The sequence below is a fragment of the Rhamphochromis longiceps genome, linkage group LG9 (assembly GCF_057381845.1).
Source record: "Rhamphochromis longiceps isolate RC_006_pf linkage group LG9, R_longiceps_female_GT1.1, whole genome shotgun sequence".
In the NCBI taxonomy this organism is placed as follows: domain Eukaryota; kingdom Metazoa; phylum Chordata; class Actinopteri; order Cichliformes; family Cichlidae; genus Rhamphochromis; species Rhamphochromis longiceps.
Window position 1 is genome coordinate 19,868,890 of NC_140565.1, and position 15,508 is coordinate 19,884,397.

Sequence of the window (15,508 nt, forward strand, 5' to 3'; positions counted from 1 at the left end):
GATTTCACTTCATCTTCAGTGGCTTGGGTTATGTCTAATGTGATGGAGGACATTCGTTATGTGTGCTATGGGGCAAATGCCCAGCGTGATCATCTGAGAAGACTCAGTTTGTGCACAAGGCATGAAGAGCCATGAAGACACACACATATATAAAAGCGGACAATCTCTGTTAGAAACCGGGAACTTGGAGTCAGTTTGATGAAGGGGATGCCAGCAGCATGTTTGCTCTCTGTTCGGGAACTTTACTACACTATTGAAAGTAAAATGTGTCTTGCTTGACACATCGGTGTAACTTTGTGCTGAACATTGGGGGGGGGGGGGGGGGTCAAGATCTCTGTCTAAATAAATAAATAAATCTAGGTAAATTCCCAGATGATTAAACATGCAACTATTTTTCTGGTAATAACTGAAATTAGTAAAGAAAATCAACAGCCTATTTATGCAACATAACTCATAATATTATTTGGGGGGGGGGGGGGGGGGGGGGGTAGGTTGTATTGGTTGAGTCTGATTATTGGGGGGGGGGGGGGGGGGGGGGGGGGTCATAACCCCCCTGGAAATTACACCCCTGGCTTGACATAGGACTTTCAGCTCCTCAGAAGCAGTAACAGGGCAGTTTTCTGTGTTTTTTTTATTTTATAATGTGCCAAATGTTTTCAAAGGTCTTGACTCCAGGCATGCCACTTTAGCACATGGATCCTTTTGGAGCTACACTGACAAAACGTAGTTTGGCATTTTCTTGCTGAAATAAGCAAGATACTTCCCTGTTCTTCTTCATGCATGCCTTCCTCGGTCCACAGATGGTACCCATGCATTGTACATTAATAAATTATGGGCTCTGGATTTTGATCTATACCGTGGTACAACCTTTCAGTCCTCTTTATCTCCTAATTTCCACAAAAGTATTTCAAAAAGTTTTATTTGTAAGACCATAGGGTGGTTTTATATATATGTCTAATAGACTCCAGTTTCTCTATGTGAATGGGGAGTTACTTAAGGAGTTCCACAGGGTTCTGTGCTAGTACCAGTTTTATTTACATCATACATGCTTATACAGGCACGGAAAACATGTTTATTGCTATGTGACATGATACTGAACTTTATCTATCTGTGAAGCCACATGAGACAGACCAATTAGTCAGACTACAAGTGTCACGGGTTGCCGGGGCAAGCCGTGTGTATTATTAAAGGACCCAAGATGCAGGTGGCTTCTGAAGTGAGCAAGCTTTATTGCGACAGTGATATACCAAACAAAGGAAAGGGTGGCAAGAAACAGAACTGAAAACACTCTAAACTGGGAAAACTAAAACTTAAAAAACAAAAAAAGAACATAAATGAGGGTACCTTGCAGGGAGAACAACGTGGGGAGAATGCACAGGAAGATGGAGGAAGATACACAGACGAACCAGCAAAGAAGACGAGGGAACTCGTCTGGGAAATCAGGGAATGGGAAACAGGAGGGAGGCACAGCTGGGAATAATTGGACATAACGAGACAGGGGGAGTGAAACTAGAATCACTGACGAGAGACACGAACCTTCAAAATAAAACAGGAAACACCAACTGAACACACCACACACAAGAAAAAAGGAGAGTACAAAAACCCAGAATAAACAAAACCACAGAATAATAATAAACTAAAACATAAACACGGAGTCACAGACAATGCATATAAGATAATGCATATAAGATGTTTCAGCTGGTGTAAATGAATACGCATATTTCAAATAAATATAGGCTCATTGAATTCTGGTTTTATTTAAATAAAACCTTTTTTGTTTCCTGTGTTTCTTTATTTGTTTTGCAACAAGATTTTTGCTGTAAATGGTTTAATCAAGAAAAACAGAAACAAAAAACACACAAGATACAGCAAGCATGCTTAGGTAAAGAAAGGGAGAAAAGACCACACACTTCTATACACTGACAGGTTTTATCTCATTAGCCCACCAGTTGACATAAATAGATGCTGCAGTTTTTGAAACTGATGGCATCTTCTCAGCAAATTCCAAAACACCGCCACAGACATTAAAAATATTACATAAGAAAAATATTACAGGGGTATACCAGCCGTTATAACCATTTGAATCCACTTACTGGGAACTAGCTCTGTCTGATAAACTTCCATTTGGTCATAACCCACATAAAGAGCCCTTATGTAAAAATACCTGAGGTAACCACTGATCGCTGTGAGACAGAGCAGCATGATGGACATTCACAAAGACAGGAAGAAACCTGTTCAACCATTTCAGCCTTTATGCCTCTGATTGCTACATGGTGTGCGGAGAGCTGTGTTGAAAGGAAGAAGAGTGCTTTTAAGGTTGTTAGCGCTCTGAGACAATCCAAGATTAGAATAAAGAAAGCTGTTTGAAATGTTTCTTGCCTGGCTGTTTTCTGTCACTTTGATCTGTATAACTGCCAGCATCAATGTATTTGATGTTTGTCAATCTTGAAAGGAGACGTGACTTTTTATTTTTTTTGAGAAATTCCTGCCACTGATCACACTTTATAGCAGCATAACGATTAGACAAAATTAATGAATTATAGATGATTCGCAGCTTAGCCATGAGGGTGCACAGCGAAGACAGCATCAGCATATATGTTCAGATTAAGTGGCCCCAAAGAGACAATTATGGTCAAAGTGTATTATCAAAGAGAAAACTGGGTTACAATTTTGCTAGAATGGCTTTGGCCTAGATTTCTCCAGAGACAGTTTTTTTCCTTTCTTTTTTTTATCACACTCTAGGATTGGAGATTTGCTGTCTCATGCCTTTGAGTGAAATGTTAGAACAGTATGTCACGTATCACTGAAATAAAGTTTCACTAATAATAACTTGAAATCATGCACAGAAGCAGAACATTTAGTATTTCCTGAAACGGAGACAGGCCCCTAAATATGTCTCATTTCACAGGATAAATCTGAGAAAACTGACTGAGCCAACATATTCAGTTCACATAATGTGACTGCTGGACAAATGACAGGAAATTACCAGTCAAATCAAAGTTTAGCAAAGAATGATGCGTCAACATCTCTGCAAGCATTGTACTAACCCATATGACATGTCTGTGAAAACATTTACAAAGCTGGACCCCCTTCAGAGCTGCTTCATGCTGTAGATTCAACAAGGTGCTGGAAACATTTCTCTGGGATTTTGGTCCACATTGACACACAGCATCACGCAGTTTCTGTGCATTTGTTAGCTGCACATCCATGATGTAACTCTCCCATTCCACCACATTCCAAAGTGCTATGTTGGATTGAGATCGGTGACTGTGTGGTTGTAATCAGTAAGTTACTGTTGCCTTCCTAGCAGCTTTGAAGCAGTCTGGTCATTCTCCTCTGACATCGGCAGGACATTTTCACCCAGAGAAGTGCTGCCCGCTGGATCTTTTCTCTTTTTCAAGTCATTCTCTGTAAACCCTAGAGATGATTGTGTGGGAAAATCCCAGTGGATCAGCAGTTTGTGAAATACTCGGACCAACAACAGCCATGTCACATTCACTTAAATCATCTTTCTATGCCATTCTGATGCTCATTTTGAACTTCAGCTGGTTGTCTTGACCCTGTCTACATGCCCGAATGTAATGATTTGCTACCATGTGACTGTATATAAAAAATATAATTTACAAACCTCCTCCTTGGTCGGCAGTCATATTTAACTGGTTTGTCACACTGAAAGTGACAGTATAGTATGTAGTGTCCAGATTAGAAGATAATCTGGATTGTAATCTACTGTACAGTCTCATCTTTTCCTACGTATAAACAATACAAAAGAATTAATGTTACTAATAAGCCTTAGGATTCTATAGGGCTCTTATTTAAAATGCGTGACCCTCGTGCTCACTATTGCACTGGTTTACACACTCCCTCCTCCTCTTTTACTGTTATTTGAGTGACCTTTGCTGAAAACCTTAGACCTCAGCTGTTCCAGGGAATCACTTAAAAAGAATAATGAAACTACGTATCAGTGACATCTTTAAATATTTTATACCTTTATGGGAGCAAACAGGGTCTCGTGGCAAAAGGCAATGGCAGCCAGCCAGGTGCACAGCTGATTTTGGTGTTTTTATGTGATTTATACAACAAAAAAAAGGCTTCAAACTCTCCAATCGATCCTTTTAATTACAGGTATTAAATATTGTCTATTTAATTTTTAATCAAAATATAAAATTAGCTTTTTAGACGAGCTCTGTGACAAACTGGCGAACTCACTTCTCGATCTATGACAGTGAGAATAAATGGACTAATGGATGGAGGCTTTTTAGATTAAAGAACTTAGTATAGTTTATGTCTTTCTTAACAAACAGAAAAGAGATTCTAAACTTAAAAAAGACTCAGTATCTTTACGATATCAGGACAGAGTAAGAACAAAGCTGGCAGAATTATCTCTTAAAATGACTATAAGCACAGAATATGAACTCAAACTTTTGGTTTCCCAAAAAGTAATCTGCAGGTATTCTGTAGTTACAAAAACACATACTGTAATTACCAATTTGTTACTTGCTTATTCAACTTAAACACTGGAGCTATTCTGGGCTCTGTTATGAGTTCCAGTATCATCCTTACAGGCATTATTTCCCTTTCACAACGTTTGTGTGACAAGACTGGCAACCACTATGTGAACGAGTAAAAGTGAAGCTTCTGGCCTGCACGTGCTAGATCGTTACAGACAGATGGCCCTCGGGGGGCTTCGCTGCATTACAGAGAACTTTGCGTCACACATTCTCATACGGGTTACCGTACACGGTCTTAGGAAGAGCCAGAGAAAGCCAGCCGTGTCACATTTAATTTTTCAAGATGTGATGACATTGAAACCTTCAAAAGATTGCTTTGTGTCAAATCCTGAAACATTCATCAAAACAGTTCTTTTCAAAAGCAGCTGGGGTTCACTGAAGAACACTTTAACATTAAGCCACCCTGTGGGGATACTGGCAGATCTCCTCTTGCATAGCAAATTAAACTTCTTAGCCTTAAATAGCCATGGTTGAAGCGTATATGTTTAACAATATAACTAGTTGGCTGATTGTATGAAAGCTTTGAGTAGTTTTGTGGTCAACTGTAAAACAAGAAATGCCATTTCTGTAAAATTGTCCATGTCTTTTTTCTTTGTAAAATGAAAGGCCAGGCTCTCACTTCTATTAGAGGTGTTTTTATAACAGGTTATATCACTGCACTATAAACCAGAAGGACACCTCAGCAACAAGACTGAGGTCAGGTGGTAGTCTAGCCCTGGGCTCTGCAGTCCCAGCGATCGCACTCACTTAAGCAGCGAGAGTGACTTTGATTATTAAAATTTTGTTTGTGAAAGTCAAGCATGCATTAGGAAAAACACGCTTCTATCCACTGGAGAAAGCTGTCCAATTATTCACAAAGGGAAAGTTCACCGAGAAGCACCGGAAAGGCAAATGATCAAATAATGAATCTGCTGCAGAGGAGAATTTGCTCTTCTGACAGTGATTCTGTAAAATACTTTTTCTTTGGCAATTTGCAGTTTGTGTGCTGTGGAAATCCAATTTCATCTATTCATTTTGAGTGTCTCACCAAAAGATGCCAGCGGGAAAGGTGGCAACATTCCAGTTTTCCAGGACAAATCATTTGGGTTTTATCTAATGTAATCATCTAAAAGACTCGCTCTAATTGAGCAAAGAGAGAGATAATAATTTAAGCCCAAGTCTTTTCCGGGGTTGCATCACAGAAGAGGATTTCTCTCCCAGTGATCTGTCCAGGGACGGTGATTTGAAAATGAGGTGATGTGAATTGACCACGAGCAGTCCCTCTCTCATGGCGGTGTTTTCTATTTGTGTCAGCCAACATGTGTTTCTCATGATGGGACCTGACACGTCCCTTTGAGCGGTAACGGAGCATGAAAAGTGACAAAGTCGAGAGGCTAGGGGAAACAAGGTTTTTGCATATTATCCTCTAATCCACTAAAACCAATATAGGTAATGCATGAATCTTGGAAGACAGGACTTTCTTTCTGAAGAAAAACCATCCTGCACTTCATGACTACATTTACACAATCAAATGTTCCCCCTCTGCTCTCTCTTCCTTTCTCTTTCCAGAGTGGTTGATTTTACTTGAGTGCACACTACCTGTTAGGTCACTTTGACCTCTACATATGTTTGAATCGTACTCTTTCCCGGTCTGAATATCTGAATGAAATGGATTTACTGTTAAGGATTAAATGGAAGGGTTGCCTTACAATTCATTCTAATTTTAGTTGCAAGTATGAAAGAGCCATCTTTTTATCAACATATTTTGCCATATGGGAATCCACATCCTCTGTCTCTGTCTTTGTGGAAGAATTAGTGCTCATTTAATGACAATGCAAACTAAAAGGCCTCTCTACCAATGCCAGTGTCCTAGCTCATCATTTAAAAGAAGGCCATCTGGATCCAACCAAAGTATAATAGCCAACTTTCCACCAAGTTTCATGAATTTCAGCCAGGTTGTTTTTACTTAAACTTGCTTACAGACAAACTAATAAACAAATGGAACTGAAAAGAAATCATCTGCCATTGTGGAGGAATTGCTTGTTTTAAGGTATTGCGCAAATGTTTGGGTAAATGTAAAGCAGGTAAAGCAGACAGAAACACAAAGTTAAAGATTTGAGCTTTTTAACATTCTAATCGCTTTTCTAATACTCGGATAAGCGCTTCATCTTGCAAGTGTGGCTTGGCGGTGGGCCCCTCTGGAGCAAGGTGGCCAAGGCACCGATTGGAAGAGGTGGTGACGTATATATGTGCAGCAGCAATGAATCACTGGGAGACAATACCTCTCTCTCTCTCCCAGCCTGATGTGTTTGCAAATGCACTTTCACTGAATGCAACACAGGGCAGATGGAAAACTGCTTTGGAATACTTGTGGTGTAAAATGCAGAGACAAAGTGAGTCCTGAAGATTGCACCAAAATGTCATACCTGAAACTACCGCACTTCCACAGTGTTACATAACTTTTGCAATTTTGTAGGCAATAGCAGTCACTGTATGGTGTCCTCAGATGAGGAAGGTTTTTTTTCCCTTTGTCTTTTATAAGACACATGATGAAAATGAGCAGTGACTGATAAGAAGAAAAAACATAGTTCCAGACTTATCTCGTCTAAATATTACTTTTTAACTTCTGATTATTTGCCACATGGAGTCCAAAACCCTTGGAATTATTTTTCAACTAACAAACTCAAGTGAAAATGCCGGCAGGTGTGTCACCTATAGGCCTATTCTGAAAGCGCCGAGGTAGACGCTCGTGCACGTGCGCGCGCACTCACATATGACTCATCTCATCTAAACTAAAGCACTTTGTCAGAGGCGTCCATTCACGTTACACCCATGCAAGAACGCGCAGACTCAATCTCAGCTTGGAGCGCGACACTTATAGTGAGGGTGGCTATATAAGTCCATTCAGCATCTATCCTTTAAGTAACTATATACTTGATTCCTCAAAGTGAAGTGAAGGAGGGCGGCATCTCGCCAACTACCTGGCAACCTACACGGCTGTAGCGGACCACCTCTAAAGCCTGAAGGTAAGAAAAGTTTCATTAATTTTACCCACATTTTGAATTCGTATTTTTCCCTCTTTTAGCATTTTAGTTATTCTTTTCCCAAGCACAGCTCAATGCGACTTTGCTTAATTAAAGACTTCTTTGTGCTTCACAGCAAACATTTAAAAACTGTATTTGTAGATGATAAAGTGGATTTGTAGATGATAAAGTGGATTTTTGGCTTTGCTGATACCTTTCTATTCTCATTTCTGATTTCATTTTTGGGGATGGACTAAGTATAATGATAGAAGACAATAATTCCTCATTCTAATCTTCGAGCTTCCTTTACGCGTAAATATTCCACATCGCTGATCAGTTGTACAATATATAGTCTCCTTACTAATAACAGGTGGCAACAGATCGCAAAATATCTTACAATAATAAAAATAAACTGCGGCAGCAATAGTTATAATTTGCCCGTTACATTATTGCAACGTCTCTTTTACGTGCGTAATTGCCTTTTTACGCGGCACATCTCGCGCCACAGCAAAAAAAAACGAGCGTGCCAAAATTAAATAACCCAATGTATTTCTTTTTCTTCCCAGATTCCTGTTGAAATCCTGACATGAAGCTCAATTTATTCGGTACCGCCGTGATTCTGCTAGTTGCCTTCTTACCGCGCTACGAATGTCGGGCTATTGAGAGCCCTGGCAGTACTCTGCGCGTCCCAGCTCTACAAACCCAAAACTCCCAGCAGCTGCAATCCGGCCCGATTCTGGAGAGGCTTGGGGAGGAGTATTTCATCCGACTGGGCAACGGGGACTCGAACTCTTTCCCATCAACGTCCATGTATCCCGGCGGATCACCTTCCATCTTCAACAGAGCTTTGCAACTCCAGCTGACGCGGCGTCTTTTACAGGGTAAAGTTGGGAACATCAGGGCGCTCATAAGCGGCTTCGGAGACCGCGGGGACGACTCGATGGAGAGGGGAAGAAGGTCCGAGGACCCGCCAATATCCCTGGATCTGACCTTCCATCTGCTCCGGGAGATGATGGAGATGTCCAGGGCGGAACAGCTGGCTCAGCAAGCGCAGAATAACAGAAGAATGATGGAGCTCTTCGGGAAATGATTTCCCAGCCCGCCAAAGATCTCCCTTCCCTTTCTTTTTCTTTTACTCCTTCTGTTGTGCATTTTTGCCATCAGCACAAAACATGCTCTGTACAATATAGTGCTGCTTTATCACTTTATTGTTTATAGCTTTAACCTCAAACTATGGAGCATAAACGGGCTTGACTTATAATGAGCCGATTGTACCTTGCCATTTCAATGTTGGTGTCAGATCTGTAGAGATATGTCGTTCTTCATATTTGAGATGAAATACTTTCGTCTAAGACATGAATTGCATTCACAAAATTGGCATTTTGTTTTAGATTATGAATCACTGTATTTATGAAATTTATGTTTGTTAATAAACTTATGTGCAACCAGTCATTTTCTGTTGTGCAACAGAACGTCTTATATCTATATTTTTAATAAAAAAAAAATAAAAGCAATGCTTACATTTCTCTGTGGATATCCTTACATATTAGTTAACACTAACGCCAATAAAAATAAATAAATAATCCCATTAACTTTGACTAGTAATCTGATTAAAACGCACTTTTCTAATGACTTTTAACACATGGATTTGTAGTCCCACATTAAAGAAACTTTGAAAAAAAAAGTAAATAACAACTTTAAGAGTGCACAAATGGCCACAGAATCTCGAGTCTTGCCTATAAATGCTGACTGGTAAAGGTTTGCCTAACTCAGTGCAAACAATTGCATAGGTCTAACCATGGCATTGCTCTGGAGCCAGTTCATGCCTTCTGTCTAACACAGACGCACACAAAAAAAGCTCTAACTGCAGTACTTTGCCAAAAATCTGAACAACCCTTCAGCGCAGTGAACATTCATACAGCGTTCTTCTTCCAAACCCTTAATCCTCAAGAGGCAATTCTCATTATACCAGCAAGAGGCAACCACGCTTAGCTCAAAGATGCACCACTGATAGCTAATTAGTGTCGAAGACACTGTGTGTGTGTGTGTGTGTGTGTGTTTATGTGTGAGCGTGTGTATGTGAACGCTGATTCTTGACCCCCAGTGTCAGGCTACGCTAAACAAGAGCCGTGGGTGTGAGTCATCCTATTCTTTTTGGCCCGCGAAGCATCTTGAGGCTTAGTGTGGGATTGAGCCCGTTTGTAAAGGATCCAACTCACCGAGACACGGTGTAAAATAACAGATGGTCGTTGAATGGTGGACTACCTGAGCGGTGGAGTTACAGCAACGTGAGGCCATCGCAGGGCAGCAAATTATTTGCTTTGGTCTAAAAATATGGGAGCACTCATATTTGCTCACTGTGGTCTCATATGTATATGCAGGAGTGTTATCCTGATCATGCAGTGGAGAAGGATGTTAAAAATGTCTGAACAAGCCAAAAAAAGGCACTCACGCATTGAGCTGGATTTCCTTCCACGGAAATATGCCAATAGGAGTGTGGAAAGACGAAGAGGGAGGGAGAGAGAAGGCATTACGAAGAAACAAAACTGTTTTTTTACATCTAGTGTCAAATAGCGATGTGAAAAAGTATGCTGATGGTATTTAGTCAAATCATTTTTAATGTATATAATATGCATGTATCATATATATCATCATGGGAAATAATACCTGTGCCACATTACAATGAAGAATATTAAACATAACGCAAGCAGCCCGATGTAGGAAATACTGAAATGTCACAGTGCTCATTTTATCACTCTGCTACATTACTCACAGAGTTATATCAGTCATCAAGAAGTATACAACAGGGAGGAGAACCAGCGGCTCTCCTATTATGTTTTTTTAATGATGGAGTTTAAGGAGCAAGTCTCAAAAGGTCAACCACATAAAAAAAATATTTGAGTACATCTGAATTCTGCAAAGAGCTGAATGACAGTCAAAGTCCCTCTGTCATTAAGCATGTTCAAAATGAAAAGGAGGAACTAAAGCATGTTTTTTTAATAAGAGAAAAAGAGATTAAATCAGTCCGAATGCTGTGATAGACCAATCACAACAAAAGAGGCAGAAGTAAAACATCTCTGCCTTCCTTAAGATCTACATACACAGATTAGGTTCCCCTCGTGGCTAAAAATGTATCACAGCTGACCTGAGGTCAACATTTAGGAGCAACAATCAATCCTGCTTCTGGTTTAGGTGTTGTCAGGGCCGATGGCTGACAGCTAAGTTGAGGGAGTGCTCGTGGGTGCGCTGGGGGAGGAGCTCATCTGCTGTGGGGGTGCAGAAGGCTGGGCAGAGGTGGCTGAAACAGCACCTCCAGGAACAGTTTGTGATCCTTCTCCTTCCTCAGCACCGGCTCCTGCAGCCTCATCTTCTTCATCCTCATCTTTGTCATCTGTGTGAGAATTAAGGCAAAAAAGGATGAAGGTTAGAGAACTACAACACTGAGGGGTGTGAAGCAAATTAAAGCCGCGATCTCTGTTCCTTTACCTTGGATGAAGTCGATGCTCCGCAGGGCCTTGCCCTCTTTCTTGAAGTCGACTTTGTAGTGATCCATACTCTCGTAGCCAAGCTCTACTTTATCCAGGTGCGCTGCACTGGATGCCTCTTCAATCCTGAGCACATAAGTCTCATTTAGGATATTCACAGGACTAAATGTTGCCTCACAAAGTCATGGTAACACGTCTTAAATATATTCAATCTGTGATGTTTAGCACGTTCGGCAAGTTATTTCAGGATGCCACAGCAGAAGATAGTGATTTGCAACATTTCACAGGATTATTTTCCACAGCTACCAGAGGGGAGGTGTGACCTTGCTCTATTAGAGTTCTGGTTTTATGTGTAAGTGCAGATGTACTCATTCATGAGAATGATTAAAAAACATTAGCTAGAAAGGATTTTGACTTTTACACTGGCGGTGTAGTCTCTCTCTTTTTTGCAAAACCCCTTCATCCTCTTACCAGTGCAATTATTATTATTGAAAAACAAACAGCATACTTACTTTTTGAGGAGAGGCTTTGTGTTCTGAAAGACACAAGGGAGAGTTCAACTGAACATGCACATAAAATACTGATAAACTTTTATGAATTGGCTAAAATTATGTCAAATTTAAACCCCATGTGGTAGCAGCTCTGACCTGCAGGAATAAAGCCATTTCTGGCTCATCCATAGTCTGGATCCCCATCTCCAAGATTTTACAGCTCTCCTCCAGATGGTCTCCATATTTCCTTGTCAGGCCCCGGATATAGTTTACCTTCTCTTCCTGTTCGCCTGTCACCTTCTGACTCATCTCCCTCTTTTTCTCCTCCAGGATAGAGTACAGGTGGTCAAACTTTTCACAAACCAGAGTCTTCTGTCTCCGACTGTTCTCCTGTACGTGCGTGAACAAGTGAAGAAAGCACACACCCACAGGGAAAGATTGTAAATTCTGCAGGTCCATTCTTTATTAATGAGTTCTGGGTGGGAAATGTAGGCAATTCAGTTTCGAAGTACATTAGAATTTCAAAATGAGAGAAAATGCGGTAACTAGTTGTTGTTTTCATTCTTCGGATGTCTAAACACTGCAAAATTCCTTCCGTTCAGTTGGTGCCATGTGCATGACGCCACAGCAGTGACACACAGGGGACTGGAGTCACTCCAGCTTCCTCTCTACTACATCCAACTGTGGCACGTGAACCATAAGAAAGCTGCCTGTTCTCGCCCTATCAATTACACTGCTCGTTTTATTGTCCGTGGAAGTGGGTCGAAGGCAGAATAGGGTGCTCTAACTAGTGTATGTGCACCCAGCGTAGGAGAAAATATGAAAAGGGGAGATTAAAGCAGTCCGTGGAACCAAAACATTTATTTTCCTCTTACTGCCTCTCTGTCTAAATCTCGCAGATGGATAAAAGCAGAAAGAGTGGCCGTGACAAGGACACATTACATCAGTTTGGTTGTCTGTGCAGGTGCATTAGTGTGTGCACGGAGTGAGGCTTGCTGCGTGAGTGAGCGGCCAGGCACTGCAGCAGTCGGACACTGACCTCTATGGCACGACAGGCTTCCTCTAGCTGACTAATGATGCCCTGCATCCTGTCGTTGTTACCAACCACCATGGCAATCCCGTCACTCAGCTCCGTCTAGGGGGCAAGGACACGACAGCATGACTACAGACTCAAATCTGGGGCAAATCTATGATTATACTACGACATACTTCATGATGAAACTGTAAAAAACACATCACCATGGCTGACAGTATTCGTAGCCTTTGTAAGCATCTCGGGCCTCACCTTCTTCGTCTGGTAGATGCTGCTGAGAGGAGCCACCTCGCACTCTTTGTGGGCTCCAAAGACCTTGCACATGGAGCATATGGGCACACCGTGGGTCACGCAGTAAATGTTGATCTTTTCGTCCTCGTGAATATCACACATGGGCGTTTCTTCCTTTTTCTCTGGTGCTGGTTTGCTGCTGTTGAGGTGCGATGAAAACAGCAGTAGTGTCCTGTGATGCTGCACATTTGACTGCATACTGATGTGACATGCAGTGTCAGTTTGATAATGTCACTGTTACACATCTCGGCATCTCAACAGCTTATCGATGACCCATCAGGTGTGCCCTGCCATTCACATGCACTGCCAGCACTGTAATCAATAGGTCATCATCATTGCTGAGTAGTGTGGGAGCAAGCATACATGATTCATGTTTATATAGCTTAAAAGTTTTCCCCCCTTCCTTATTTCTTAAGTTTATACGTCACACCATCAGACAAAGATAAAAAATGCAGTTTTTAAATAATGATTTCATTTTTTAAGTGAAAAGTTTATCCAAATGCACCTGCCCTGTGTGAAAAAGTAATCGTAAAGCTTTTGGCGATATCTGACAATGAGTCTTTCACATCACCGTAGAGGAATTTTGGCCTGCTCTTCTTTGCAGAATTGCTTTAATTCAAACACATTTAAAAGGGTTTTTTGAGCACGAACAACCTGTTTAAGGTCCTGACTTTGAGTAGGTGGTTCCAAAACCTTACATTTGCTTGTTTTTAAGGATAAAGGTAACTCTTTGGGGGATGCGAATGTTTACATTTTAGACCGAGGAGATGGTTTAAAAGACGATGACGGATCATTAACTACACCAACTGTCAACCACCTACAATGCAGTCTCGAGATCCGTTTCCCACGCGGCTCAACATCCACTCACACGTTGCATCGGGTGAACTCAACGGGTCACATAATGTGGTCTCACGCAAGATCTCACAGTGATTTCATCTGAAGCCTCAGGTGGTAACGACCCACTGCTTTCTTCCCAGTTTGGCTCGTGTGATGATGGACATGACTACTAGTCAGGCAACGATCTCCTCTTAAGGGGAAATCCCCATTAGGGTTTAAATACCTGGCACTCTCTACGTTTTGGTTTCAGAACTGAAGAAGCATCTCGGTCATCCTATAAACTCTACTCAGGATAATTGTAATGAAATAATGTCACAACAGCAAGAAGTGTTGTGGATATCATGTCATACAAGCCTTTCAGTCATCTGCTGGATAAAAAAATCTGTGTGGATGACTACTGCAAGTAGAAATGCCCTCTCACCCACTGCAGATCTCTGACTCAGAAGCCAGTGTTTCACTTCCTGCTATTATACTTTACTGCAGTTTCACAAATGAAAACATCCTCCTGTCAGACATGAAGAATTCTTTTCATTTTCTGTTATTTTGACAAATGTCTGATCTGTCTCACCTGCTGGATTCTTGTTTGAACATGTCAATGATATTCTCAACCAACAGGTTCCTCTGCAGGCCGTAAACACCATGCCTGTCCAGAATCACCTCGTGTCTGCAGGACGGGCATCGGAAACGGCCACCAGAGGTCAACGAGCCGCTTCTTGTTGGAAGGTACGGGTTTGAAGCCTGTAAACAACAAGTGAAGCTCTGAATAATTACATTGTTTCACTCGGCAGTTAGGAAATATTAATCCAGGGGATTAACAGTCCATAACACAAACTTCAAACCACCATCATTAACATTCAGTCCACATGCTTGTAAACAGAGCCTATGGGTGTTAAATTTATGTCACTATTTGGGTCTTTGATATGTGAAAATTCAGACCAACTTTATAAATAATTACCAATTTGAGCCATTCAATAGCTTACCTGGAAAACATCATTGGCACATTTTCTGCACAGGTTGTGCTGGCAGGGTAGGATGACCACAGGCTTTGTAAACATTTCCAGGCATATTGGACAAATCAGCTGTTTCTCCAAGTTGTCCATGGTGTCAACGATTTCAAACACAACTAAACAACTTAAAAAGTCTGAAAAGTTTAGTATGAAGTCCTTTCTAAAAGCAGTCTATCATAGGCCCAGCTTCAGGCTAAGTAGTAGGCCTGTTAGGAGTCTACACCCTCTAGGACAAACATATCTCCTCTGTGTCAGTTCTGTTTTTAGCAGCTACTGCTGTCACGTCTAAGGTTGCCATTTTTGCCTTGTCCATATTTGAAACTAAGTAGGGCAGTGCTGAACAGCAGCCCATCCCCAGCCTCTTCTACGCTGGGTGCAATGTAGCTATGCGTTTCATAGGGTGGGGGCGAGTGATTTAGCAAGAGATGCAATCATATGACCCATGTGACTTTTAGATCTAAAATTATTGATAGCATCTGAAAATCTCTACTGAAAACACGTAGTTCTCGACACCTTTTTACCATGTTGCCAATCAAGTGCCAGCTTTGCATTAATGTTAACTTAGCAGCAGGAAGCTATCGAATGTGACTTCCGTCAAAGTTTGGAACAGACCATTACGTTAGAGGGAAGATAACAGCGCACAGGAGAGGTTTGTTACAATAATAGGTTCGCTGGCTAAGTTCCTAATTAAAGGAGTGATCGTGATTATACCTAGCATTAAACAAACTATGGCATGTGTTAAGCGTTTTTTGCACATGGGTATTTACACTTAGAGAACAGCATAAGGACGACAACCATAACATTGGGTGTATTCACCGCATCCTTAAATGTAGGTGATAACTGCTACTATT

At 41.2% G+C, this 15,508-nt stretch overlaps 2 protein-coding genes across 2 annotated transcripts; one reads left to right on the forward strand and one right to left on the reverse strand.

The window, feature by feature from the left end:
• Positions 1 to 7,335: 7,335 nt before the first annotated feature.
• crhb (corticotropin releasing hormone b) lies at positions 7,336 to 9,021 on the forward strand. The gene is made up of 2 exons (XM_085417783.1): positions 7,336 to 7,516; positions 8,080 to 9,021. The coding sequence occupies exon 2, from the start codon at positions 8,100 to 8,102 to the stop codon at positions 8,601 to 8,603; it is 504 nt and encodes a 167-aa protein (XP_085273909.1). The 5' UTR covers positions 7,336 to 7,516; positions 8,080 to 8,099; the 3' UTR covers positions 8,604 to 9,021.
• Positions 9,022 to 10,120: 1,099 nt separating this feature from the next.
• Positions 10,121 to 15,214, reverse strand: trim55b (tripartite motif containing 55b). The gene is made up of 8 exons (XM_085418674.1): positions 14,631 to 15,214; positions 14,219 to 14,388; positions 12,775 to 12,952; positions 12,529 to 12,624; positions 11,646 to 11,879; positions 11,511 to 11,533; positions 11,000 to 11,124; positions 10,121 to 10,904 (listed from the first exon to the last, which is right to left on the reverse strand). The coding sequence occupies exons 1-8, from the start codon at positions 14,748 to 14,750 to the stop codon at positions 10,732 to 10,734; spliced, it is 1,119 nt and encodes a 372-aa protein (XP_085274800.1). The 5' UTR covers positions 14,751 to 15,214; the 3' UTR covers positions 10,121 to 10,731.
• Positions 15,215 to 15,508: the final 294 nt, after the last annotated feature.

Coding starts and splice junctions, on each gene's coding strand:
- crhb (XM_085417783.1), top strand. CDS start 8,100: ATGAAGCTCAATTTATTCGGTACCGCCGTGATTCTGCTAGTTGCCTTC.
- trim55b (XM_085418674.1), bottom strand. CDS start 14,750: ATGGACAACTTGGAGAAACAGCTGATTTGTCCAATATGCCTGGAAATG. Junction 12,625..12,774: donor GCATCTACCAGACGAAGAAG/GTGAGGCCCGAG, acceptor CTTGCCCCCTAG/ACGGAGCTGAGTGACGGGAT. Junction 11,534..11,645: donor AAATGGCTTTATTCCTGCAG/GTCAGAGCTGCT, acceptor TGTGTCTTTCAG/AACACAAAGCCTCTCCTCAA.